This window comes from Cnephaeus nilssonii, assembly GCF_951640355.1.
Source record: "Cnephaeus nilssonii genome assembly, chromosome: 24".
NCBI classification, from domain to species: domain Eukaryota; kingdom Metazoa; phylum Chordata; class Mammalia; order Chiroptera; family Vespertilionidae; genus Cnephaeus; species Cnephaeus nilssonii.
Genome location: NC_137095.1, coordinates 5,453,829 through 5,478,839, shown reverse-complemented (window position 1 = coordinate 5,478,839; position 25,011 = coordinate 5,453,829). Strand labels below are relative to the sequence as shown.

Below are 25,011 nucleotides of genomic sequence, written 5' to 3'. Positions count from 1 at the left end.
GCAGTGCCCAGTCCTCTCAGCCCTGCCGGAGTCCCCCAGTCCCGGGGCGGGGAGCGGGGGCAGCCGCTGAGAGCAGGCAGCATGCGCAGCCTGGCGGAATGCTTGCTTCATCGCCCCGGCGACAAGGCAAGCATTCCGCGCCCAACCGCGGAGACCCTCTGGGCAGCAGGCGCGGAACAGCCAGGCCCCGCGGAGAGCTACTGGCGCCCGGACTCGTGTGCAGGACTACTAGTAAAAAATAAAATAAAAAATAAAAATAGGCATCCTTTAAAAAAAAAAAAAAAGGTGAGCGAGAACCATGGATCAGCTGCCTCCTGCACGCCCCCCACTGGGGATCCAGCCCACAACCCGGGCCTGTGCCCTGACCGGGAATCGAACCGTGACCTCCTGGTTCCTCGGTCGACGCTCAGCCACGGAGCCACGCCGGCCGGCCGGGCGAATCCATTGCTTTTTAACCCGGTCTCTCGTGAGTGGCGTGCGACATGCATGTGGTTTTACGTGTTTGTTTTGCGTGTTTGTTGTCCTGTTCGCAGGAACCTGCACAGACTCCACTGACGACGGCACGTGTGTGAAGCGCCGGTGTCTGCTCGCTGAGACTCTGCGGAGAGAGGTGCCCCCGCCGTGCCTCGCGGGGTAACCCGCGGCAGGCGTCCGATGCTGCTGAGGCGATGAAACGGGAATGTCAAAGCCCATGCCTCGCCCACGTCGCTGGTTCCAGAACGCATATTTCTCTAAAAAAAAAAACACCCCACAAACCTCTAAATTCCACCATCCAATGAGCAGTCACCGCTGTTAACATTTTTTAAAATAGATTTGTATTGATTCCAGAGAGGCAGGGAGTGGGAGAGAGAGAGAAACATCCATGAGGAGAGAGAAACATCCATGAGGAGAGAGAATCATGGGTCGGCTGCCTCCTGCACGCCCCCTACTGGGGATCCTGGGCATGTGCCCTGACCGGGAATCGAACCGTGACCTCCTGGTTCATAGGTTGATGCTCAACCACGGAGCCATGCCGGGCCGGGCCAAAATATGTATTTCTTAAAAAAAAAAAAAAACAACACAAAACACAAAGCTCTCGATTCTGCCATGAAACCCAGGCCCGTGCTCAGTCACCTCTGATAACGTTTTGTCCCGTCATTTCCCACGGCCGTTGTCCTTCCAGCTGAGTCAGTCCGATAGATAGTCCAGCCCCAACCCACACACCATGCCCGTGGGACCGCGTCCTTCCAACCCTGCAATCCCGAAGGTCACCCGCGGCTGCTCCCGGGGATGTGCCCCGACCGGGACTCGAACCCGGGACCGACCTCTGGGTCCACGGGGCGAGGCTGGCGCGGCGTCGGGCATCCTCAAGACCCGGGGAGACACGGGGACCCAGGGCTTCCCCTTCTCTCGAGAGTCAGGGCGTCGGCAGGTGCATCGGGCATTTGCAGGTTGTGACCTCTGGTCGGTACTTGTGGTTATGTTGGCGCTAACGTCGTTCTTACGGATCCTGACGTGGAGTCTGTGGAAAAAGTCACGGTCACGCCGGCCAGGCCCGGGGCGCGCGCTGGTCCAAGGGCCGTCCTCGCTCTTAGAGAACCCGTGGACGACGAGGACGGAGACCTATCTGTGACCGCACACCGCATCTTGGAAATCAGAGGAGAAGGGAACTCAATTTCTACTGATTTTGAATTAAGTCAACACACGTACCGAGGGCTGTGAATGCAATTTTTTTTTCTGAGCACTACGTTCTTGCACACAATCTGGAAAAAATCAAGGCCTTAGGAGACCGAATGTATGCAGGACGTGAAATTCCTGAGGGTTTTTATTGGGGGGAAATGATAAGAAAGTCATCTAACTAGGAACGTTGGGGGGAAAACATCGTTGATAGTCAATGATTGGTTTTTTTTGTCGGAACTGGTGTTTCCGTGTGTCCCCCGTGAATGAGGGTTCAGTCAGGATGGGGGTTCGCGTGAGGGGGTGGTGAACACGTGGAGGGTTGGGTTTCAGCTCCAGGATTGGGTTGGGTGAGGATGGGAGCTGAGCTAGGGTGCAGGCTGTGGGACTTGGGGTGAGGGCCTGGTGAGGCGGGAGTTGGGTTGAGTTTAGACTGAGGCAAAGGCTGGGGTGAGGGGCAATGTCAGGGTGGATGTTGAATTGCTACTGAAGTGATGTGGGACTAGCATTAATTTATGAATCCTAAAGCTGATTTTATCTTTTAATCCTCAATCCAGAATACAGTTATTGATTTGAGAGAGAGAGAGAGAGAGAGAGACATCGATGTGAGGGAGTAAACCCATTGGATGCCTCTCGCATGCGCCCCGACTGGGAATCGAACCGGCCACCTTTCTGTGTACCCTACAACGCTCCAACCAACGGAGCCACCAGGTTGGGCGAAAGCTAAATTTTTTAAAAATATATATTTTTTTATTGATTTCAGAGAAGAAGAGAGAGAGAGAGAGAGAGAGAAACATCAATGATGAGAATCATCCATCGGCTGCCTCCTGCACGCCCCCTACTGGGGATCCTGGGCAGGTGCCCAGACCGGGAATCGAACCGGGACCTCCTGGTTCATAGGTCGATGCTCAACCATGGAGCCAGACAAAAGCTGACTTTTTATGGGCCTCCGTCCCTTACATTCCACCAGTTATGGCCTTCGATGCCCCACCACAGGAAGTAAGTGATTCTGGCTCGGTCTGTGGACACGCCCCCTGGGCTCCCCGCTATTCCGTGCACCAGGTCACCTGTCGCCCCCCAGCCTCGCCACGCCATGATGAGCGCTGATGGGGACAGATGGGAGTGTGCAGGGGACACACCGGCCCACAGGTCACTGGCCATCAGTCCACACTTCCTTGTTGACGGTTCATTTTATTTTATTTTTTTTAATATATTTGTATTGATTTCAGAGAGGAAGGGAGAGGAAGAGAGAGATAGAAACATCCATGATGAGAGAGAATCATGGATCAGCTGCCTCCTGCACGCCCCACACTGGGGAGCGAGCCTGCAACCCAGGCATGTGCCCTGAGTGGGAATCGAACCCGGGACCCTTCCGTCTGCAGTCTGAGGCTCTATCCACGGAGGCACACCAGAGAATCATTGATCTTGATCGGATGCCTCCTGAACATCCCACACTGGGGATGGAGCCCGCAACCCCGGGCCTGTGCCCAGAGCGGGAATCGAACCCGGGACCTCCTGGTTCACGGGTCGACGCTCAACCACGGAGCCACGCCAGCCAGGCGATGGTTGAAGGTTCTTAAGTTAAAAGAGCGACCGAGTGTACTATACTCTGTATATACTTCTTCCAGGTCTCAGAGCTGCGATAGTTTACGTTGTACAGTGTGTAAGAAAGACGTGGGCATATATTTTTTTTCTGAGTAACACGATGTCTTCCCGGCTCCCCTCTGTCTATAAAGTTGCTCCTTTCCATCGGCTCTGGTTGTATGTATTTCTTCTCATCCCAAGGACATTGCTGCGCGCTGTGTTTTACTGCTGCTCCTACAACAGGAAAGGAAGGTCTCTCTCTCTGGCGTGATCCTCGAGTAACTCAGAAATAAATTAACTTCTGTGAATCCGCGGCATCCTTATCGAGGCCGGTGACTCATTGGTGTTGTGGGTTATGGTTGCGGTAGACTGGGGTCCTTCTTATGTGTGTGTGTGTGTGTGTGTGTGTGTGTGTGTGTGTGTGTGTATTTTCATTGATTTCAGAGAGGAAGAGAGAGGCAGAGAGAGAGAAACATCCACGATGAGAGAGAATCATGGATCAGCTGCCTCCTGCACGCCCCCCACTGGGGATCGAGCCCGCAACCCGGGCATGTGCCCTTGACCAGGAATCGAACCCTGACCTCCTGGTTCCTAGGTCAACGCTCAGCCACGGAGCCACGCCGGCCAGGGGCTCATTTCGCAGTAATTTTGAGACTGTGATACACACCTCCAATGTCCCAAACATGTGCATTCCTCTTTCTTCCTTTTTTTTTTTTTTTTTTACTTTCTTTTTAAACATGATTTTTATTTTATTTTTCTTGTTGTTGTGAATCCTCCCCCGAGGATATTTTCCCATTGATTTTTAGAGAGAGAGGGAGAGACAGCGCGAAACATCGATGGGAGAGAGACACATCGATGGGTTGCCTCCTGCACGCGCCCGACCAGGGCCCCGGGCGGGGAGGAGCCTGCAACTCAGGTACGTGCCCTTGACTGGAATCGAACCCAGGACCCTTCCGTCCGCAGGATGGCGCTTTATCCACTGAGCCACACCGGCCAGGGCTCTTTCTTCTTTTTATATTTTAAAAAACATATTTATTGATTTCTGAGCGGAAGGGAGAGGGATATAGAGAGAGAAACATCCATGAGGAGAGAGAATCGTGGATCGGCTGCCTCCTGCATGCCCCCCACTGGGGATGGAGCCCGCAACCCGGGCATGTGCCCTTGGCTGGAATCGGACCTGGGACCCTTCAGTCTGCAGGCCGACGCTCTACCCACTGAGCAAACCAGCTAGGGCTTCTTTTTAAAAAATATTTATTTTTTAAAAATTTTTCTTAGAGAGGAAGGGAGTGAGATGGAAAGAGAGAAACGTTGATCCGTTGTCTCACCCATTCATGCATTCATCGGTTGATTCTTCTTTTTTTTTTTTTTTTTATTGATTTCAGGGAGGAAGGGAGAGGGAGAGATAGAAACATCCATGATGGGAGAGAATCATGGATCGTCTGCCTCCTGCCCTCCACATTGGAGACCGAGCCCGCAACCCAGGCATGTGCCCTTGACCGGAATCGAACCTGGGACCCTTCAGACCGCAGGCCGACGCTCTATCCACTGAGCCACACCAGCCAGGGCCATCAGTTGATTCTCCTATGTGCCCTGAGCGGGGATCGAACCTGCAACCTTGGTGTATCAGGACGTTGTTCTAACCAACTGAGCTACGCAGCCAGGGCCGGGTATTTTTTGTTTGTTAGTTTTTCTTTCACTAAGGCCCACATAGGGTCTAAGGCGTGGAGAGCATTTTCCGGAGAGAGGGGAAAAGTTAGCATCTTCATTTCCAACCCAAAGAAATCCCCCTAATGACGAATGATGTGGGGGTATCCTTGCGAATGCTTATTGCCATCATTTCCATCTTTTGTGGGTTGAATTGTATCTTTTCCTGCCCCCCCCCCACTCCCCTCCCCAAACTTTCTAACTCCCACAATGAGACCTGATTTGGAAATGGGGTCTTGCCTGGCCGGTGTGGCTCAGTGGCTGAGCGCCGACCTATGAACCAGGAGGTCAGGGTTCGATTCCCGGTCAGGGCACATGCCCAGGTTGCGGGCTCCATCCCCAGTGGGTGGCGTGCAGGAGGCAGCCGATCCATGATTCTCTCTCATCCTGGATGTTTCTCTCTCTCTCCCTTCCTATCTGAAATCAATAAAAATATATATTTAAAAAATAGGCTAGCCCTAACCGGTGTGACTCAGTGGATAGAGCGTCGGCCTGCGGACTGAAGGGTCCCAGGTTCGATTCCGGTCAAGGGTATGTACCTTGGTTGTGGGCACATCCCCAGTAGGGGGCGTGCAGGAGGCAGCTGATCGATGTTTCTCTCTCATCTATGTTTCTAACTCTCTATCCCTCTCCCTTCCTCTTTGTAAAAAATCAGTAAAACATATTTTTAAAAAATAGGCCAGGGTGAGATGCTGTCATAGTCCCCAGGCCTTCAGGTTGAGTATATTATAATATTTCTTGTTAAAAGCTAAGAATACGGAATTATGTACAGGTTAACCTGGTAAGACTTTATGAAAAGCTGTTTCCAGAGGAAATTGGGTAAAAAAAAAACAACTTCCTGAAATATTCCTTTTATTGATGCTTGATTAATGTTGCACAGACGTATAGAATCTTACATTATCACCATTTTAACTAATCAGTACAACGGTAAGTTAACGAGCGACTTTCAAATGATTAAAAATAATTTAAACACATGGGCTCATTCTCAATGCAGTATATGGCCTGGAACCTGTGGTCGGCAAACTGCGGCTCGCGAGCCACATGCGGCTCTTTGGCCCCTTGAGTTTTTAGCAAAGGCCAGCTTAGGAGTACCCTCATTAAGTTAATAACCATGTACCTACCTATATAGTTTAAGTTTAAAAAATGTGGCTCTCAAAAGGAATTTCAATCGTTGTACTGTTGATATTTGGCTCTGTTGACGCATGAGTTTGCCGACCACTGGTCTGAAGCAAATCGAAAGCCACCAAAGACGAAACGTTGAAAAGCAAAAAGCAAAAAAAAAAAAAAAAGACTAAACATTACGATAAATCATATTCTCCCATAATGCAATCATTTCTCAAAGTCACACGCAGTATGAGAGTCATTCACTAGATTTCAGCACGTCTAGATGTGGTATGTTCTTTCCAGGTCATGAGGGTGAGGGGGGACACAGTGAGGCCCCCCACGGAGCCCAGTTCTTCGGGGCCTCCTGGGCATGGCCCTTGGGGCGTCACTCCCTGAGGGGACCCTGCAGATCTCCGCAGAGCTGCCCGTCATTCCTGAAACAGCGCCAGCCAATGCGCTTTCCCGTCCGGAAATGGACCTGTCACTCAAACGACGTTACTCCCTCCGGTTGAAGCTCTGCGTTCTCTGTAACGACTCGGGAGCCTGTGAAGCCTTAGAGCCGGGGTGGGGAACGTCCGGCCCGCGGGCCGTCTAAGGCCCACGAGGTCATTTGGTCTGGCCCTGCCAAGGCATTCGCGGTGAGTTAAGGAGGTGTTTGACCCAATAGAGCAGGCTGATCTTTTTTTTTTTTTTTAATATATTTTATTGATTTTTTACAGAGAGGAAGGGAGAGGGATAGAGAGCTAGAAACATGGATGAGAGAGAAACATCGATGAGAGAGAGAAACATTGATCAGCTGCCTCCTGCACGCCTCCTACTGGGGATTGAGCCTGCAACCCAGGTACCTGCCCTCGACCGGAATCGAACCCGGGACCCTTCAGTCCACGGCCCAACGCTCTATCCACCGAGCCAAACCAGTCAGGGCTTGTTTTATTTTATTTTTTAAAATAGATTTTTATTGATTTCACAGAGGAAAGGAGAGGTAAAGAGAGATAGAAACATCAATGATGAGAGAGAATCATTGATCGGCTGCCTCCTGCACGCCCCCTACTAGGGATCAGCCCGCAACCCGGGGAATGTGCCCTGACTGGGAAATCGAACCGTGACCTCCTGGTTCATAGGTCGATGCTCAACCACTGAGCCACACCTGCCGGGCAATTTTCCAATTTTCTTGATTGAAAACTTCATGAGGATGTGCGTGAGCTCTCATGCATTTTTTTTTCCGACTCTAAACAGTTGGTTTTGCCCTCCAAGTGCCACGTCCTCCGAGTCAGCCTCTTTCTCAGCGTGCTGCAGGCTAGGAGGCTAGCAAGCTAGGAGGCCTACCTGGAGGAGGAGGAGGGCGCGATCTTGCGGAAGAACTGGTGGCCCCGGGAGTTGGTAGTTTCGAAGATGTACCCCGGCGGGGAGGGGTAGCTGGCCGGGCAGACCTCCTGCTTCTTGGGGGCGAACTCGGTGGAGTACGAGGTCTCGTCCTGGAACGGACTGGAGCTGTGCACCGGGGCCTGGACCGGCTTGCAGCTCGCCGTGGGCACCAGCTCGTGGGGCACGTAGTGGGACTGGAAGGTGCTCACCCCGTCGAACATCCCCGAGGACAGGACGGGCATCTGCTGCTGCGGCTTCACGGGTGCCCGGGGGCGGTAGGCCTCCCACTCCGGGAAGTCCTCCTGGGTTGCGCTCCTCCCCTGGAAGGGGCCCTTCTCTCTCCGCTGAGACGCGGGCCGGATGGGGGCCGCGCGGGGAGGGGCCTGGTGGGGCACGTAGTCCAGGCGGCTCGTGCTGTCCAGCTGCATGGCCCCGGCCGGCGGGGCGTACGCCTGCACCGGCTTGACCTGACGGGGTGGGACCTCCCAGGGCTGGAAACTGTCCCGGAATTCGGTGTGCCCCTCAAACGGCGCGCGGGGGGGCCCCCTGGCATGGGCCGGCCTGCAGGCCTTGGCGGCTGCGCCCCCGAGCCCCCGAAAGGCGCAGCGGTGCGTGGTGAGGCCCTGGAAGGGCTGGGAGCTGGGCCGGTAGACGTGTCTCGGCTGCGCGGGCGCGGGCTTGGGTCCGAGCTCGTGAGGCACGAAGTCCAGGCGGTGGCTGGTGAGGCCGTGGAAAGGGGCGTTGGGGCGCGGGGCCGCGGCCCCCGGTTTGAAGCTCTGCCGGGGCCGAGCGGCCCGGGGGACGTAGTCGTCCTGAAACGTGGTGGGGTTTCCGAATTTCACCGCCGGGGGGTGGTACGTGTGCTCCGGTTTATAGAGGTCGCTTTTCTGAAGGGCCCAAGCTCTGTAATCATCTTGAGAGAGAAAAAGAGAGCATTTTTAGTATTATTTTTAATATATATATATATGTATTTGATTGATTGCAGAGAGGAAGGGAGAAGGGGAGAGAGAGAAACATACTATCTAATAAAAGAGTAATATGCAAATTGACCATCACTCCAACACAAGATGGCTGCTGCAAGATGGCCACCACAAGATGGCCGGCAGGTGAGGGCAGTTGTGGGCAATCAGGCCAGCAGGGGAGGGCAGTTGGGAGGGACCAGGCCTGCAGGGGAGGGCAGTTGGGGGGGACCAAGCCAGCAGGGGAGAGCAGTTAGGGGCAACTAGGCCTGCAGGGGAGGGCAGTTAGGGGTGATCAGGCCTGCAGGGGAAGGCAGTTATGGGTGACCGGGCCGGCAGGGGAGGGCAGTTGTGGGGGACCAGGCCTTCAGTGGAGTGCAGTTAGGGGCGACCAGGCCTGCAGGGGAGAGCAGTTAGGAGTGACCAGGACTGCAGGGGAGGGCAGTTAGGGGGGACTAGGCCAGGAGGGGAGGGCAGTTAGGGGCAATCAGGCCAGCAGGGGAGCAGTTAGGCATCAATCAGGCGGGCAGGGAAGTGGTTAGGGGGTGATCAGGCTGGCAGGCAGAAGCGGTTAGGGGCAATTAAGCAGGCAGGCAGACGAGCGGTTGGGAGCCAGCAGTCCTGGATTGTGAGAGGGATGTCCGACTGCCTGTTTAGGCCCAACCCTCGAGGTGTCCCAGATTGGAGAGGGTGCAGGCTGGGCTAAGGGACACCCCTCCCCCCATGCAAGAATTTTGTGCACTGGGCCTCTAGTCAATGATAATAAAGAGCTAATATGCAAATGGTCGTCATAACCTTCACTCTCCTGTGGGAACTGCTCAGACACTGGACACTGGGAACAGCCAGGCTGTGGCCGGGGAGAGGGAAAAGCCGCCCACCCACGGTCCCCTGTGACTGCAGCCAGCCTGGGCGAAGCCGCCTGGGTCCTGGGTGCCAGAAACCGCCCAGAGGATGGAATCCTGAGTCCTGGGTGTGGGGTGAGGTAGAGGCAGTTAGAGGCGATCAGGCCGGTAGGGGAGCAGTTAGGGGCGATCAGGCCAGCAGGGGAGCAGTTAGGGGCCATCGGGAAGGCAGGCTGGCGAGCAGTTAGGAGCCAGCGGTCCCGGATTGCGAGAGGCAGTCGGACATCCCCCGAGGGGTCCCGGATTGGAGAGGGTGCAAGCCGGGCTGAGGGACCCTCCCCCATACACAAATGTTTTGCACCGGGTCTCTAGTCAATGATGAGAGAGAATCTCTGATAGGCTGCCTCCTGCATGCCCCCTACTGGGGACGGAGCGCACAACCCCAGCATGTGCCCTGACTGGGAATCAAATTGTGGCTCATAGGTCGACACTCAACTGAGCCACACAGGTCGGGCCAGACCTGTTCTTTTTCTCCATCTCCACCTTGCTCCCCCTTCTCCCCCGTTGATACGGGTCATTTCCACTTCTAGATTCACCCCATGACACCACCCGGGAGAGGAACTGTTGGTGGTTTTTGAAAGCCTAAAACCACTGTGTTTTGGGTGAAGACAGCGTAGGACAAGCATGTCAAACTCGTGGCCCAGGGGCCTCAAGCTTCGTTGATTTGGCCCACGTCAGCCTTTGAGTTTGACACGCTTAGTGTAGGAGCTACGGTTGTGTTCCCAGGGACTGGTTGGGATTTGTGCCATAATTCACAAGATGCTAAAGTGAACCATACAATCTAGGATTCACATAAGAACGAGGGCCCTGCTCACCCGCCTGGTGTGGCTCAGTGGTTGAGTGTCGACCTAGGAACCAGGAGGTCATGGTTCGATGCCCGGTCAGGGCACATGCCCGGGTTGTGAGCTCCATCCTGCCTGCCTGATAGCCCCTAACTGCTCTCCCCTGCCGGCCTCCATCCCCAGTTAGGGGGGCGTGCAGGAGGCAGCCAATTGATGATTCTCTCTCATCATGGATGTTTCTCTCTCTCTCCCTCTCCCTCCCTCTTTGCAATCAATTAAAATATATACAGATATATATGAGGCAGGCCCTAACTGATTTGGCTCAGTGGATAGAGCATCGGCCTGCGGACTGAAGGGTCCCAGGTTCGATTCCCGTCAAGGGCATGCACTTTGGTTGCTGGCACATCCCGAGTGGGGGGTGTGCAGGAGGCAGTTAGTGTTTCTAACGCTCTATCCCTCTCCCTTCCTCTCTGTAAAAAATCAATAAGATATATTTTTTAAAAAGAAAAAGAAACACCCAAGCCTGTAAAAATTTAAAGAGAGAGAGAGAGAGAAAGAGAGAGAGAGAGAGAGAGAGAGAGAGAGAGAGAGAGAGAGAGAGGATGCTGAGAAATACTATAGAAGTGACTTCACCCCAAAATGTGTATTTCTACTACATGCCAGGAAACTAGACTAATAAAAGGGTAATATGCTAATTAGACCAGGTTGACCAGACATCTTCTGGTCATCCTTCTGGACAAAGCCACAGTGGTGGGGGCCGAGGCAGAGGCAGTTAGGGGCGATCAGGCCGGCAGGGGAGAGCAGTTAGGGGCGATCAGGCCGGCAGGCAGAGTGGTTAGGGGCGATAAGGCAGGCAGGTAGGTGAGCGGTTAGAAGCCAGCAGTCCTGGATTGGTGAGGGTGCAGGCCGGGCTGAGGGACCCACCCCTCCCCCCATGCATGAATTTCAATGCACCAGGCCGCTAGTTGATTGATAAAGGAGGGGCGTTATACGCAGCAGAGAGGGAGAGTCCAGACATATCCATGGTCGTGTGTATTTGAAAGGCCGAGGCTCAAATGCTTGTTAGGACACCTCCTTTGAAGAGAAAAGTCCTCATCCATTAGACATGTCAGCCAAGATGGCCAAGTCTGGGGGCAAAGAACTGCTCCCACGTCCAGTTACTGATATTTGGTGAGAGCAGATACCTGGGCTGTAGGCTAGCCGAGACCCTAGGGACAACACGGCAAGAAAAGATGGGTTGGGTCAAGCATATTCTTTTTTTTTTTAAATCCTATATAATAAAAGCCTAATATGCTTAGTGTCCAGTCATCCAGTTGGCCATTCAACCAATCAAAGCATAATATGCTAATGATGTGCTAAGGCCGCTCAACTGCTTGCTATGACGTGCACTGACCACCAAGGGGAAGATGCTCCAACCAGTAGGTGAGCTTGCTGATGCGGTCCGGCTGATTGGGACTGAGCGAGATGGGCTGGACACGCCTTGTAGCCCTCCTGCGGTCCCTCCCCGGCTGGCCAACCTCCCACGTCCCTCCCCGGCCCCAATCATGCATCGGTGGGGTCACGGCTGACGAGTGCAGTGGCAATGGCAGGAGCCTCTCCCGCCTCCACAGCAGCGCTAAGGATGTCCGACTGCCAGCTTAGGCCTGCTTCCCGTGGGGAGCAGGCCTAAGCCGGCAGTCAGACATCCCCTGAGGGCTCGGCTCTTGGACTGTGAGAGGGTGCAGGCCGGACTGAGGGAACCCCGCCCCACAAGCACACAAATTTCATGCACTGGGCCTCTAGTCTATAATAATAAAAGGGTTATATGCTAATTAGACCAGACATCTTCCAGACGTCATTCTGGACATCCTTCCTGACAAAGCCAGAGCCAGAGGGAAGCCGGTGCCGGGCCAGGGGAAGGAAGGCCTACTCTTGCACGAATTTTCATGCATCGGGCCTCTAGTATATACATATTTTTATTGATTTCAGAGAGGAAGGGAGAGGGGGAGAGAGAGAAACATCAGTGATGAGTGAGAATCATGGATCAGCTGCCTCCTGCACGCCCCCCACTGGGGATGGAGCCTGCAACTCGGACATGTGCCCTGACTGGGAATCAAGCCATGACCACCTGGTTCATAGGTTGATGCTCAACCACGGAGCCACACCAGCTGGGCTCAACTGTATTCTTGCTCTTAGGAACCGAGGGTTGGAGAATGAGTCTTTGAATCCTGAGCTCACGTCCCTCATAACCGCTGGTAATATTCTTTGCTCTGAAGACTATGTTTTCTGATACTAATATTGTCAACCCTTCAGCTTGCTTTTCACTAGAGTTCGCATGGCCTATATTTTTCCACCCTAAACTTTCAACCCATTTCTCTTTGGGTGTAATGCAGGTTTTATTGAGACAGCACAGTGTTGGGTGTGTTTTTTGTTTTTTTTCCAATGTACTATGACAATCTTTGTGTTTTAATCACCATGGATGGGTCATTTACCTTAATGCAATTATTTTTTTAAATATATTTCTTTATTGATTTCAGAGCATAAGGGAGAGGGAGAAAGAGAGATAGCAACATCAAGGATGAGAGAGAATCATGGATCGGCTGCCTCCTGCACGCCCCCTACTGGGGATCGAGCCCACAACCCGGGCATGTGCCCTTGGCTAGAATTGAACCTGGGACCCTTCAGTCCACAGGCCAACGCTCTATCCACTGAGCCACACTGGCTAGGGAATTAATGCAATGATTGAAATGGCTGAATTAAAATCTACACGCTCCTTGGTTTTGAAGAAGGTTGCTAGGATGCTTGGTAGACTTTAAACTCATTCTGGGATGGAAGGACTGGAATGGTACCAACTTAATATGACAAGTGTGACATAATGCTTGCCCTGTGGCATCCTTTGTATGTATGTGTGTGTTTGTGTATATATATATATATATTATTGCTTTCAGAGAGGAAGGGAGAGGGAGAGAGAGAGAAACATCAATGATGAGAGAGAATCATGGATTGGCTGCCTTCTGCATACCCCACACCGGAGATTCAGCCCACAACTGAACCTGTGCCCTGATGGGGAATCGAACCGTGACCTCCTGGTTCATAGGTCGACACTCAACCACTGAGCCACGCTGGCCGGGCTGTTTATATTTTGAGATGTAACAAAACTAAGCAAGTGGCTGAATGTGGCCCAGGATCCAGGTCTATTAACTCTCAATCAGCAAATGGTCTTTTTTTTTTTTTTTTTCACTGTACAATACTAGAGTCCCGGTGTACAAAATTCATGCACTTGGGGGGTGGTTCCCTCACCTCGGCCTGGCCTGCGCCCTCTCGCAGTCCAGGAGCCCTTAGGGGATGTCTGACTGATGGCTTAGGCCCGCTCTTTAGTGCTGCCACGGAGGCAGGAGAGGCTCCCACCACCGCTGCTGCGATCGCCAGCCGTGAGCCCGGCTTCTCGCTGAGCGGCGCTCCCCCTGTAGGAGCGCACTGACCACCAGGGGGCAGCTCCTGCATTGAGCGTCTGCCCCCTGGTGGTCAGTGCACGTCATAGCGAGCGGTTGAGCAGCCTTAGCATATCATTAGCATATTACGCTTTGATTGGTTGAACGGACGACCGGACACTTAGCATAGTAGGCTTTTATTATTAGGATTATTTCGCCCAATATTATTTCTCCTAAGCCAGGAGGGCTAAGTTTGGCAACACAATAAAATAATGATTGGATGTTAGATGCCAAAGCGACAAGTGAGTCCCAGTGTTTCGGCTCCATCCTTTTTAATTTTTTAAAATACATTTTTATTGATTTCAGAGAGGAAGGGAGAGGGAGAGAGAAACATCCATGATGAGAGAGAATCACTGATCAGCTGCCTCCTGCACGTCCCACACTGGGGATCGAGCCTGCAACCCGGGCATGTGCCCTCACCGGGAATCAATCGTGACATAGGTCGACGCTCAAGCCCCGAGCCACGCCGGGCGGGCTGGCTCTGTCCTTTCTGAAATGGGGTTACCTTTGTAGGTGGGGACAGTGTCCAGCTTCCCTTTCTTAACGTGTCGTCTCTCCAGGGGCCGCACTATCGCCACGGGCTGCGCTGGATACGGGTTAAAGTCCCGTTTGTAGGTGGTGTCGAGATCAATGTCACCCGATTTGGGTTTGTATTCTTCTGGTAGGTGGCGAGGCGGGGGGACTATCTCATAGGGGCGGTAATCCGACCTGAAATACATAAATTTGACACATAGCCTCACAGATTCTTTTCTTTCTAACTAGAGGCCCGGTGCACGAATTCGTTGCACGGGTGGGGTCCCTCACCTGGTGGGCAATTGGAGCTGATCCAGGCCGGCCGGCCGGGGGGAGGGACTGTGGGAGGTTGGCTGTTGGAGCACACTGACCACCAGGGGGCAGCTCCTGCGTTGAGCGTCTGCCCCCTGGTAGTCAGTGCATGTCATAGCTACCAGCCAGTCGTTTGGTTCTCCGGTGCTAATGACTGCTTAGGCTTTTATATAGAGAGACTAGAGACCTGGTGCACGAAATTCATGCATGGGAGGGGGGTCCCTCCACCCGTCCTGCACCCTCTCGCAATCCGGGACCCCTCAGGGGATGTCCGACTGTGGGATCGAGCCTAAATAGGCAGTCGGACATCCCTCTCGCAATCTGTGACCACTGGCTCCTAACCACGCACCTGCCTGCGTGTTCACCCCTAACTGCTCGCCTGCCTGCCTGATCGCCCCTAACCGCTCTGCCTGCCTGATCAACCCTAACCACATCTGCCTGCCTGCCTCATCGCCCCAAACCGCTCATCTGCCTGCCTCAGCACCCCTAACTACTCTGTCTGCCTGCCTGATCACCTCTAACCACTCTGCTTGCCTGCCTGATTGTCCCTAACTGCTTGTCTGCCTGCCTGATCACCCCTAACCGCCTCTGCCTTGGCCCCCGCCACAGCGGCTTCATCCGGAAGGACATCGGGAATGATGTCTGGAAGGTCGTTCGGCTGTCTGGTCTAATTAGCATATTATGCTTTTATTATTATAGATTTTTTCCATGCAGTATTGCCGTTTTCCAAGGAAAGTGTCAGAAGATATTATAATAGTGACAGCTGATAAGCTACTGGAAAGAAGTAACTGGCCTGGCCAACATGGCTCAGTGATTAAGCATCAACCTGTGAACCAGGAGGTCACAGTTTGATTCCCAGTCAGGGCACATGCCTGGGTTACAGGCTGGATCCCCAGTGAGGGGCGTGCAGGGGGCAGCCGGTCCATAATTCTCTCTCATCATTGATGTTTCTATCTCCCTCTCCTTTCCTCTCTGAAATCAATAATAAAAAATTTAATTAAAAAAAATCAGGTTACCTGCTTCACATCATTCCTATTTTAGCTCATTTTTTTGCATCTTCCTGATAAAGCCAAACCTCTCTTATTCTGGCTCTCTGGTTCCTTCATAGTTTTTATCATTGTTGCACTTTTTTTTAATAGATATACTAGAGACCCGTGCACGAAATTCGTGCACTAAAGGGGGAGCGGGGGGAGTCCCTCAGCCAAGCCTGCACCCTCTTGCAGTCTGGGAGCCCTCAGGGGATGTCCGAATGACAGCTTAGGCCCAATCCTTCAGTTGGACATCCTTAGCGCTGCCGCGGAGGTGGGAGAGGCTCCCACCACCACTGTTGTTCTTGCCAGCCATGAGCCCGGCTTCTGGCTGAGCAGCACTCCCCCTGTGGGAGCGCACTGACCACTAGGGGTCAGCTCCTGCATTGAGCAGGATCGGACCAAAACTAGCTCACCAACATCCCGCGAGGGGTCCCAGATTGCGAGAGGGTGCAGGGCAGGCCGAGGAACCCCACCGGTGCACAATCGGGGCCAGGGACGGACATGGGAGGTTGGCCAGCCAGGGAGGGACTGCGGGAGGGCTCCAGGGCGTGTCCGGCCTGTTTTTCTCAGTCCCGATTGGCCGGACCCCAGCAGCAATCTAACCTACTGGTCGAAACATCTGCCCCCTGGTAGTCAGTGCACATCATAGTGACTGGTTGACCAGTCGACTGTCTGCCCCTGGTGGTCAGTGCACGTCATAGCGAGCGGTGGAGCTGCCTTAGCATATCATTAGCATATTACGCTTTGATTGGTTGAGCAGCCGACTGGACGATCGGACACTTAGCATATTAGGCTTTTATTATATAGGATATTTTAACATATATTTTATTGATTTTCTACAGAGAAGAAGGGAGAGGGATAGCGAGGTAGAAACATCGATCAGCTGCCTCCTGCACACCTCCTACTGGGGATGTGCCCGCAACCAAGGTACATGCCCTTGACCGGAATCGAACCTGGGACCCTTCAGTCCGCAGGCCGATGCTCTATCCACTGAGCCACACCGGCCAGGGCCATTGTTGCACTTTTATTCTTATTCTGAGGGATGTTTTTGATTAGCACCTCCACTGGATACAATGCCCATGAGCACAGAGAGGCCGTGACTGTGTCGTTTTTGCTCATCTCTGTATCCCACGTGCCTGACACGTAATAAATGCCTAATAAATATGTGTCATTTGGCGGGTAGATAGCAGCAGAGGTCCCATACCCCTGCCTCTTGCCACCGGCGAGTTTCCCTTTGCTTTTCCCGAGCGCCAGCTAGAGGGGAAGAAGGCTGAGGGCAGGGGGGCGTGGGATGCACAGGAGAGGACAGAGAAAGCTTACAAGTCTGAGTTTCTGGCCCTGACCGGTGTGGCTCAGTGGATAGAGCGTCGGCCTGCGGACTGAAGGGTCCCAGGTTCGATTCCGGTCAAGGGCATGTACCTGGGTTGCGGGCACATCCCCCGTAGGGGGCGTGCAGGAGGCAGCTGATGGATGTTTCTCTCTCGTCGATGTTTCTAACACTCTATCCCTCTCCCTTCCTGTCTGCAAAAAATCAATAAAATATATTATAAATAAGTAAATAAAAAATATTTTTTTTAAAAAAAGAAGGAAGGAGAAGTCTGAGGTTCTCTAGCCAGGTTAGTTACGTGTTAGAAAGTACACCACCAAACCCCAAGCAATTTTTATTTATTTATTTATTTAAATATATCTTTATTGATCTCAGAGAGGAAGGGAGAGGGAGGTAGAGAGAGAAACATCCATGATGAGAGAGAATCATGGATCAGCTGCCTCCTGCACGCCCCCTCTACCGGGGATGGAGCCCACAACCCCGGGCATGTGCCCTAGACTGGAAGCGAACCAGGGACCCTCCAGTCCGCAGGCCAACAGTCTACCCACTGAGCCACACCAGCTAGGGCCAAAGCAATTTTTTTAGAAAGAAGCAGTAAGGGGAAAGTGCGCTTTTACTCATCGGACGTGTCCCCAGAACATTTGACGTGTCCAGAGTCGTACTTTCCGGGCAGAGTTCTGCCAACTCTGATGTCACCTCAGTCATGCGGTCGGAATGAGCTCTATGGGAAACAAAATGAAAACTGGTAACACCGCCCGGCCGGCGTGGCTCCGTGGTTGAGCGTTGACCTATGAACCAGGAGGTCACCGTTCGATTCCTGGTCAGGGCACATGTCCAGGTTGTGGGCTCGATCCCCAGTAGGGGGTGTGCAAGAGGCAGCCGATCCACGATTCTCTCTCATCATTGATGTTTTTCTCTTTCCCTTTCTGTCTGGAATCAATAAAGATCCTATATAATAAAACCCTAATATGCAAATTGACCGAACAGCGGAACGACCGGTCGCTATGATGCGCACTGACCACCAGGGAGCAGACGCTCAACGCAGGAGCTGCCCCCTGGTGGTCAGTGCGCTCCCCACAGCGGGAGCACCGCTCAGCCAGAAGTGGGGCTTGCTGCTCCTTAGCATTGCCGCGAAGGCGGGATTGCCGGTCAGCCAGAAGCCGGGCTCACGACTGGTGAGCACAGTGGCGGTGGCAGGAGCCTCTCCCGCCTCCGCTGCAGGCGAACGGGAGGAGCGAGGGGTCTTGGGCGGTGAGAGCCCTGGACTGTGAAAGGGATGTCTGACTGCCGGCTTAGACCCTATCGGATGCCCAGTCCCCGGGCCTAAGCCGGCAGTCAGACATCCCCCGAGGTGTCCCAGACTGCGAGAGGGCACAGGCTGGGCTGAGACCCCCTCCCCAAGTGCACAAATTTCATGCACCAGGCCTCCAGTGTGTGTGTGTGTGTGTGTGTGTGTGTGTAGAGGCCCAGTGCATGAAATTCATGCACAGGTGGGGTCCCTCCACCTGGCTGGCATTCAGGGCCGATCAGGGCTAGTGGCCAGGGAGGGACCACGGGAGGGCTCCAGGATGTGTCCAGCCCCGTCTCACCTAGTCCCGATAGGCCGGACCCCAGTAGCAAGCTAACCTGCCGATCAGAGCACCTTCTCCCTGGTGGTCAGTGCATGTCATAGCAACCAGTCAGTCAACTACTTGGTTGGACACTTAGCATATTAGGCATATATATATATATATATATATATATATATATATGTGTGTGTGTGTGTGTATATATATATACACACATATATATATGTATATATATATGTATATATATATGTGTGTGTGTATATATACACATACATATATATACACATACATACATATACACACATACATATACACACATATATATACATATACACATACATATACATACACAATACATACATATACACACACACATATATATACACATACATATATATACACACATACATATATATACACACATACATATATATACACACATGCATCTATATACACACATACATATATATACACGCATACATATATATACGCATACATATATATACACATACATATATACACATACATACATATATACACACACATACATATATACACACATATATATGCACACATACATATATACATACATATATATACACACATATATACATATACGCACATACATATATATACACACATACATATATATACACACATACATATATATACACACATACATATATACACACATACATATATACACACACACATAGATATATATATACACACACACATAGATATATATATATACACACATACATACATATATATATACACATACATATATATATACACACACATACATATATATACACACATACATATATATACACACACATACATATATATATACACATACATATATATATATACACACACATACATATATATATATACACATACATATATATATATGGAATGGATAACACTAAAAATAGCCAGGACCGGTTTGGCTCAGTGGATAGAGCGTCGGCCTGCGGACTGAAGGGTCCCGGGTTCGATTCCGGTCAAGGGCACGTACCTCGGTTGCGGGCACATCCCCGGTGGGGGGGTGTGCAGGAGGCAGCTGATCGATGTTTCTCTCTCATCGATGTTTCTAACTCTCTGTCCCTCTCTCTTCCTCTCTGTGAAAAATCAATAAAAGAAAACACAACAAAAAAAACACTAAAAATGAATGTTGCTGTAGAGCAAGCACGCCAAACTCAAAAGGTAACACAGGCCAAATAAACCAGGCATGCGGCCCGCGGGCCACTAATTTGACATGCTTATTGTACAGTATGGTTTTTTTAAACCCCAAATTGTAGAAATGTGACGTCTGAGTTTCTTCAAAGCAGGAAGCTCTCATTGAGGCTTTTGTACTTCATGCCCAAGACCGCGCCTTGAATGTAGCGGGCACATGAACAGAATCAAGAAAACGAACCCAGTGTATGGACAGATACACAAAGAGATCAGAAAAGCTCAGTCTGAAGGAAAAGGGTAGGCTCAGGAGGACTTATTATTTTTAATCACCCATTGAATAAATATTGAGGACCTACTATGTGCTCGTGGCATTGCACTAGGTTTGTGGAAACAGAATGCTGAGGTGAGTGAGGACAGACACGCTTCCTGCTTTCACAGAACAGGGAGACCAACCTACTGATACATGATAGGCAGATGCGAGGAGAGCTGGCCTGGGTGCTGGCCTGGGGATGTCCACCTACTGTTTGCTGGGGGGGAGGGTGTCCAAGGCGTTGCAGAAGGATGCCTGAATGGAGATGTGCAGGTTGAAGGGGCATTAACTGGAGTCAGAGGGTGGGGAGTTCTCAGGCAGGGAAACTAGCATCTTGGGAGGCTCTGTGGCAAGTTAATCCTGGCACTTGCGAGAAATGAAACATGTCCTATCCTATATAATAAAAGCCTAATATGCTAAGTGTCCTGTTGTGCGGTCGTCTGTTCAACCAATCAAAGTGTAATATGCTAATGATATGCTAAGGCCGCTCAACTGCTCACTATGACATGCACTGACCACCTGAGGGCAGATGCTCCAACCGGTAGGTTAGCTTGCTGGCTGATCGAGACTGAGTGAGACAGGCCGGACATGCCTTGGAGCCCTCCTGCAGTCCCTCCCCAGTTGGCCAACCTCCCGTGTCCCTCCCCAGTCCCAATCGTGCACCGGTGGAGTGCCTTGGCCTGGCCTGTGCCCTCTCGCAATCCGGACCCCTCAGGGGATGTCGGAGAGTCGGTTTCAGCCTGATCCCGCAGGCCAGGCCGAGGGACCCCACTGGTGCACGAATTCGTGCACCGGGCCTCTAGTGGGATATAAGTGTAAGGCCATTGTAGGGAAAATAAGGTAGAGAAGCAAGTAAGGGCCAAGCCATGAAGGGGTATTGGTAAAAATTTGGGTTTGTATGAAAATCAATAAATTTGATTAAAAAAATTGCAACCCAAAAAATAAAGCACCTGATTTTTTCTAAAAAAGAAAGAAATACAATAAGAAAGTATAAGAGGCCCTAGCTGGTTTGGCTCAGTGGATAGAGCATCGGCCTGCGGACTGAAGGGTCCAAGGTTCGATTCTGGTCAAGGGCATGTACCTTGGTTGCGGGCACATCCCCAGTAGGGGGTATGTAGGAGGCAGCTGATCGATGTTTCTTTCTCATTGATGTTTCTAGCTCTTTATCCCTCTCCCATCCTCTCTGTAAAAAATCAATAAAAATATATTTAAAAAAAAACAACAGAAAGCATAAGAGTATTTTAAGCAGGGAGGTGAAAGGATTAGATTTGCATTTAAAGAAAATCATCTTGCCCTAGCCAGTTTGGCTCAGTGGATAGAGCACTGGCCTGCAGAGCAAAGGGTCCTGGGTTCAATTCTGGTCAAGGGCATGTCCCCAGCCCGGGCCCTGGTCGGGGTACGTGGAGGAGGCAACCCACCAATGTGTCTCTCTTACATCGATGTTTCTCTCTCTCTTTCCCTCTCTCTTCCACTCTCTCTACAAATCAATGGAAACATATCCTCGAGTGAGGATTAAAAAATAAAAATAATAATTTAGAAAAATAAAAATAAGAAATAGCACCTTGGCAGGCTAAAGTATAGAAAATAGGTCAGAGGAGCTGCAGATAGAACAGACAGAAAACTATTCTTCCCGGTCCTGGTGACAGTAGAAAACAGATAAAATACAAGGGATTTTAGCAGGTCAAGTCATCTCAAAAGAACTATTTCCCTGCTCATTGTCTGTCATTCAAACTCAATCCTCGTCTTTCTGTTTGTTTGCTTTTTCCTCACAGGATGACTCAGCTAGCTTTCTATGTCTTGGATGGCTTCCGACGTCCATCCACCGAGGAGTCCCCCGGGAAGAGTTCAACAACGTTCCTCAGACCCAGAAGAGCTGGGAGGAGAAGAAGGAAAGCAAAGAGCTGCTCCGTATTTACTTAAAGGTCGTTATTCCTTCCATTTGACCGCGGTACGCCCGGGCTCCTGGCTTGGGCTTGAGACTCTGGGCTGGAGGGACGTTGCCATACGTGGGGTAGTTTTCCAAATATTCCGTCGTTGGGCAAAATGCGCCAGAGTTTTCATAAATCCTCGTGGTTCCATGTGGACAGCGATGTCGCCTGGGGAGACAGAAACCAAATGGGAAGGTTATCTTCTCCTTCAAACACATGTTGTGTGATAATCTACACTAATACAAGAGAAATATGCAAATTGACCATCACTTTGCAACACCCACCAGCCAATCGGGAGGGAGTATGCAAATTAACCCGACAAAGGTGGCGGTGGCCCCGCCCCCCAGCCGCTCCAGGCCTCTGGGCAGCATGCACACAGGTGTGGAGTGGCCAGGCGGGGCAGGACACCTGTTATGATGGGGAGGGCGGGGGGCGGAGGGAACTACAGGAGTGGTGCTCCAGCTGGAGCAAAGACTGGAGGCTCCAGAGCGAAGACTCCAGCTGGAGCGAAGACAGAAGGCGGCGGCCAGAGCGGAGGCCTGGGTCCCGGGTTCTGGAGGAAAATTGGTGCCGGCAGCCAGGGGAGGGAAGGCCTATTGCACGAATCTTCGTGCGACGGGCCTCTAGTCTATACATATAAAGAGGTAATATGCTAATTTGTCCATTATGGTGTTCCAGTCCCGACCAGTCTGTGGGCGGGGACGGGGGCGGGGACTTCCACCCCAAGCGCTAACATCACACTGCTTGCGTGCGTACCCCCCAGCGCTGACGTGATGCTGCGGAGGGGGGGGATGGGCTGGATGGGGGACCTCAGGCCACACCCCCACCCCAGCGCTGGGCCAGGACACCTCAGACCATGCCCCCCGCCCCAGTACCGGGCCGGGGTACCTCAGGCCGCACCCCCCCTGCCCAGTGGGTCTTGATGGGGGATCTCAGGCCGTGACCTCCACCTGGAGGGCTTGATGGGGGTGGGGCCGGCCGGGTCTCCTGTGTTTTCGAAGTGTGTGCGGGTGGTGGGCAGGGACTTGACTCTAGGTCCCGTGGTGCGCCCCAGACTCTGACAGGAGGGAGATTTTCATATACATTTTACTAATTTTCTTTCATCTCTGACACTTCTATTATAGAGAAAGGGCAAATAGCAATATTAAAATATTTCCTCTAATTAATTCCCTTTTAATGTGTACGGATTTCATGCACCAGGCCACCAGTCTATAATAATAAAAGGGTAATATACTAATTAGACCGGACGTCATTCTGAATGTCAATCTGGACATCCCTCCGGACAAAGCCAGGGCTGGAGGGAAGCCCGGGTCCCGGGTGCCAGAGGGAAGCCAGTGCCGGCAGCTGGGGGAAGGAAGGCCTACTCTTGCATGAATTTCGTGCACCAGGCCTCTAGTCTATCTATATAAAACCCTAATATGCAAATTCACTGAACAGTGGAATGACAGGTCACTATGACGCACACTGACCACCAGGGGGCAGACACTCAACACAGGAGCTGCCCCCAGCCAGCAGGCCCCAACTGGCAGCTGTGGGGGCGGGGCCAGCGACCAGCGGCACCAGGCCAACCAACGCAGGTGCCAGCGAGTCCCCGATGACCCTGCAGATTGGCCCTGATCGCTGGCCAGGCCTAGGGACCCTACTCGTGCACAAACTTCATGCACCAGGCCTCTAGTTAATTATAAACAACTAGAGGCCCAGTGCACGAAATTCATGCACTGGGGAAGGGAGTCCCCCCTCAGCCCAGCCTGCGCCCTCTCACAGTCCAGGACGCCCTTGGGGGATGTCCGACTGCCATGGAGGCAGGAGAGGCTCCCACCACCACCCACCACCCACCACCCCTCACCAGCCGTGAGCCTGGCTTCTGGCTGAGCAGGGGTCCCCCTGTGGGAGCGCACTGACCACCAGGGGGCAGCTCCTACACTGACCGTCTGCCCCCTTGGTGGTCAGTGCGCATCATAGAGACCTGTCATTCTGCCAATTTGTCAATTTGCATATTAGCCTTTTATTAGATAGGATGTTTATCATGAAACTGGGGGAGGGGACTGCTGTCCATCAACATGCAGGCGATCTCCCTCTGGAGGAGATTACAAAAGAGGGAGGGACCTGTTGGTAACATTTACTTAGCCAGCATTCTCTAATCCCTGGGTCAACAGCGAAGCCCAGAGGACTGTTGACAGGAGCAGAAGGTTGCTAGGCAGGACTCACAGACCAGTCGTGGGTCTCAAGGTGGCAACTACTACCTTTCCAGTCACTCGGACCCAGAGCTGCTTGGGGGTGGGGGGGTGGGAAGGGGAATAGGGAGACTGAAAGAAGCCCAAAACGGGTTGAAAACTCAAGAATTGCACACATTGGGAGAGGGTCTGGGTTCCGGGGTCTGGGAGGGGCATGGCTCAGTGGTTGAGCCTCTACCTAGGAACCAGGAGGTCACTCTTAGACTCAGGTCAGGGTACATGTCTGGGTTACAGACTCGATTCCCCAGTGTGGGCCGTGCAAGAGGCAGCCGATCCACGACTCTCTCTCATCACTGATGTTCTCTCCCTCTCCCTTACTCTCTGAAATCAATCCATAATAATAAAAGGGTAATATGCTAATTAGACCAGACATCTTCCAGTCGTCATTCCCTACATCCTTCCTGACGAAGCAGGGGCTGGAGGGAAGCCAGCCGATTCCAGGGTGCCTGCAGGTGGCCCAAGGGAAGCCAGCCTGGGTCCCGGGTGCTGGAGGGAAGCTGGTGCCAGCAGCTGGGGGAAGGCAGGCCTACTCTGGCACAAATTTTCGTGCATCGGGCCTCTAGTAAAAATATATTAAGAAAAAAAAAAAAAGAATTGCACACCGTTCTGTTCTATTTCTTTTCTTCCATCTTTCTTTTCCTTCCCTTAAAATAAAAAAAAAAATTTGCGGGACATCCAGGGTCCCAGCCGAATCCGATCGCTCCACTTTACAAGCCCTAATCCTGCCACACCTTCACGCCTAGGACTTGCCCAGCCATCCGGCAGGTCAGTGCGCACCCGGGACAGAGCGCCTACACAGCAGAAACGTCTAAACCGCGTGTAAACCCCGGTCCCCGGCGGTGCGGACCGAGCTGCGCCCGTGGTGCCCACCCTCTCGCCGCCGCCCGGGCGGCCGCTCACCCGCAGGTGCAGATCTGACACAGGCACCAGCTCCGCATGCTCTCCGCCCGCCAGCTCCACTGCGCGGCGCCTCCGAGCAGCCGCTGCCCTAGTTCCGACGCGCCCGCCGTCGCCCAGGCAACGCGGGCGCCCGGGAGACGGACGCGGTGACGTCAGCACGCGCGGGTCGGACGTCGCGCG

General features: G+C 52.3%; 3 protein-coding genes across 3 annotated transcripts in view; 1 reads left to right on the top strand and 2 right to left on the bottom strand.

The window, feature by feature from the left end:
• Window positions 1–3,532, top strand: part of ADAMTSL3 (ADAMTS like 3) — a 130,839-nt gene extending 127,307 nt beyond the window's left edge. The window contains 1 exon segment of the mRNA XM_079764045.1: window positions 534–3,532. Within this exon segment, the coding sequence (XP_079620171.1) occupies window positions 534–637 (104 nt within the window). The 3' untranslated portion in view covers window positions 638–3,532.
• Window positions 3,533–7,370: 3,838 nt separating this feature from the next.
• LOC307095059 (stabilizer of axonemal microtubules 2-like) lies at window positions 7,371–9,751 on the bottom strand (the record flags this gene model as incomplete). Its single annotated transcript, XM_079764224.1, has 2 exons — window positions 7,371–8,316; window positions 9,735–9,751. 2 exons carry the CDS (start codon window positions 9,749–9,751, stop codon window positions 7,371–7,373), a joined length of 963 nt encoding a protein of 320 aa, XP_079620350.1.
• An 11,930-nt stretch (window positions 9,752–21,681) lies between these two features.
• Window positions 21,682–24,869, bottom strand: SAXO2 (stabilizer of axonemal microtubules 2; the record flags this gene model as incomplete). Its single annotated transcript, XM_079764184.1, has 2 exons — window positions 21,682–21,865; window positions 24,832–24,869. The coding sequence occupies 2 exons, from the start codon at window positions 24,867–24,869 to the stop codon at window positions 21,682–21,684; spliced, it is 222 nt and encodes a 73-aa protein (XP_079620310.1).
• Between the last annotated feature and the right edge of the window lie 142 nt (window positions 24,870–25,011).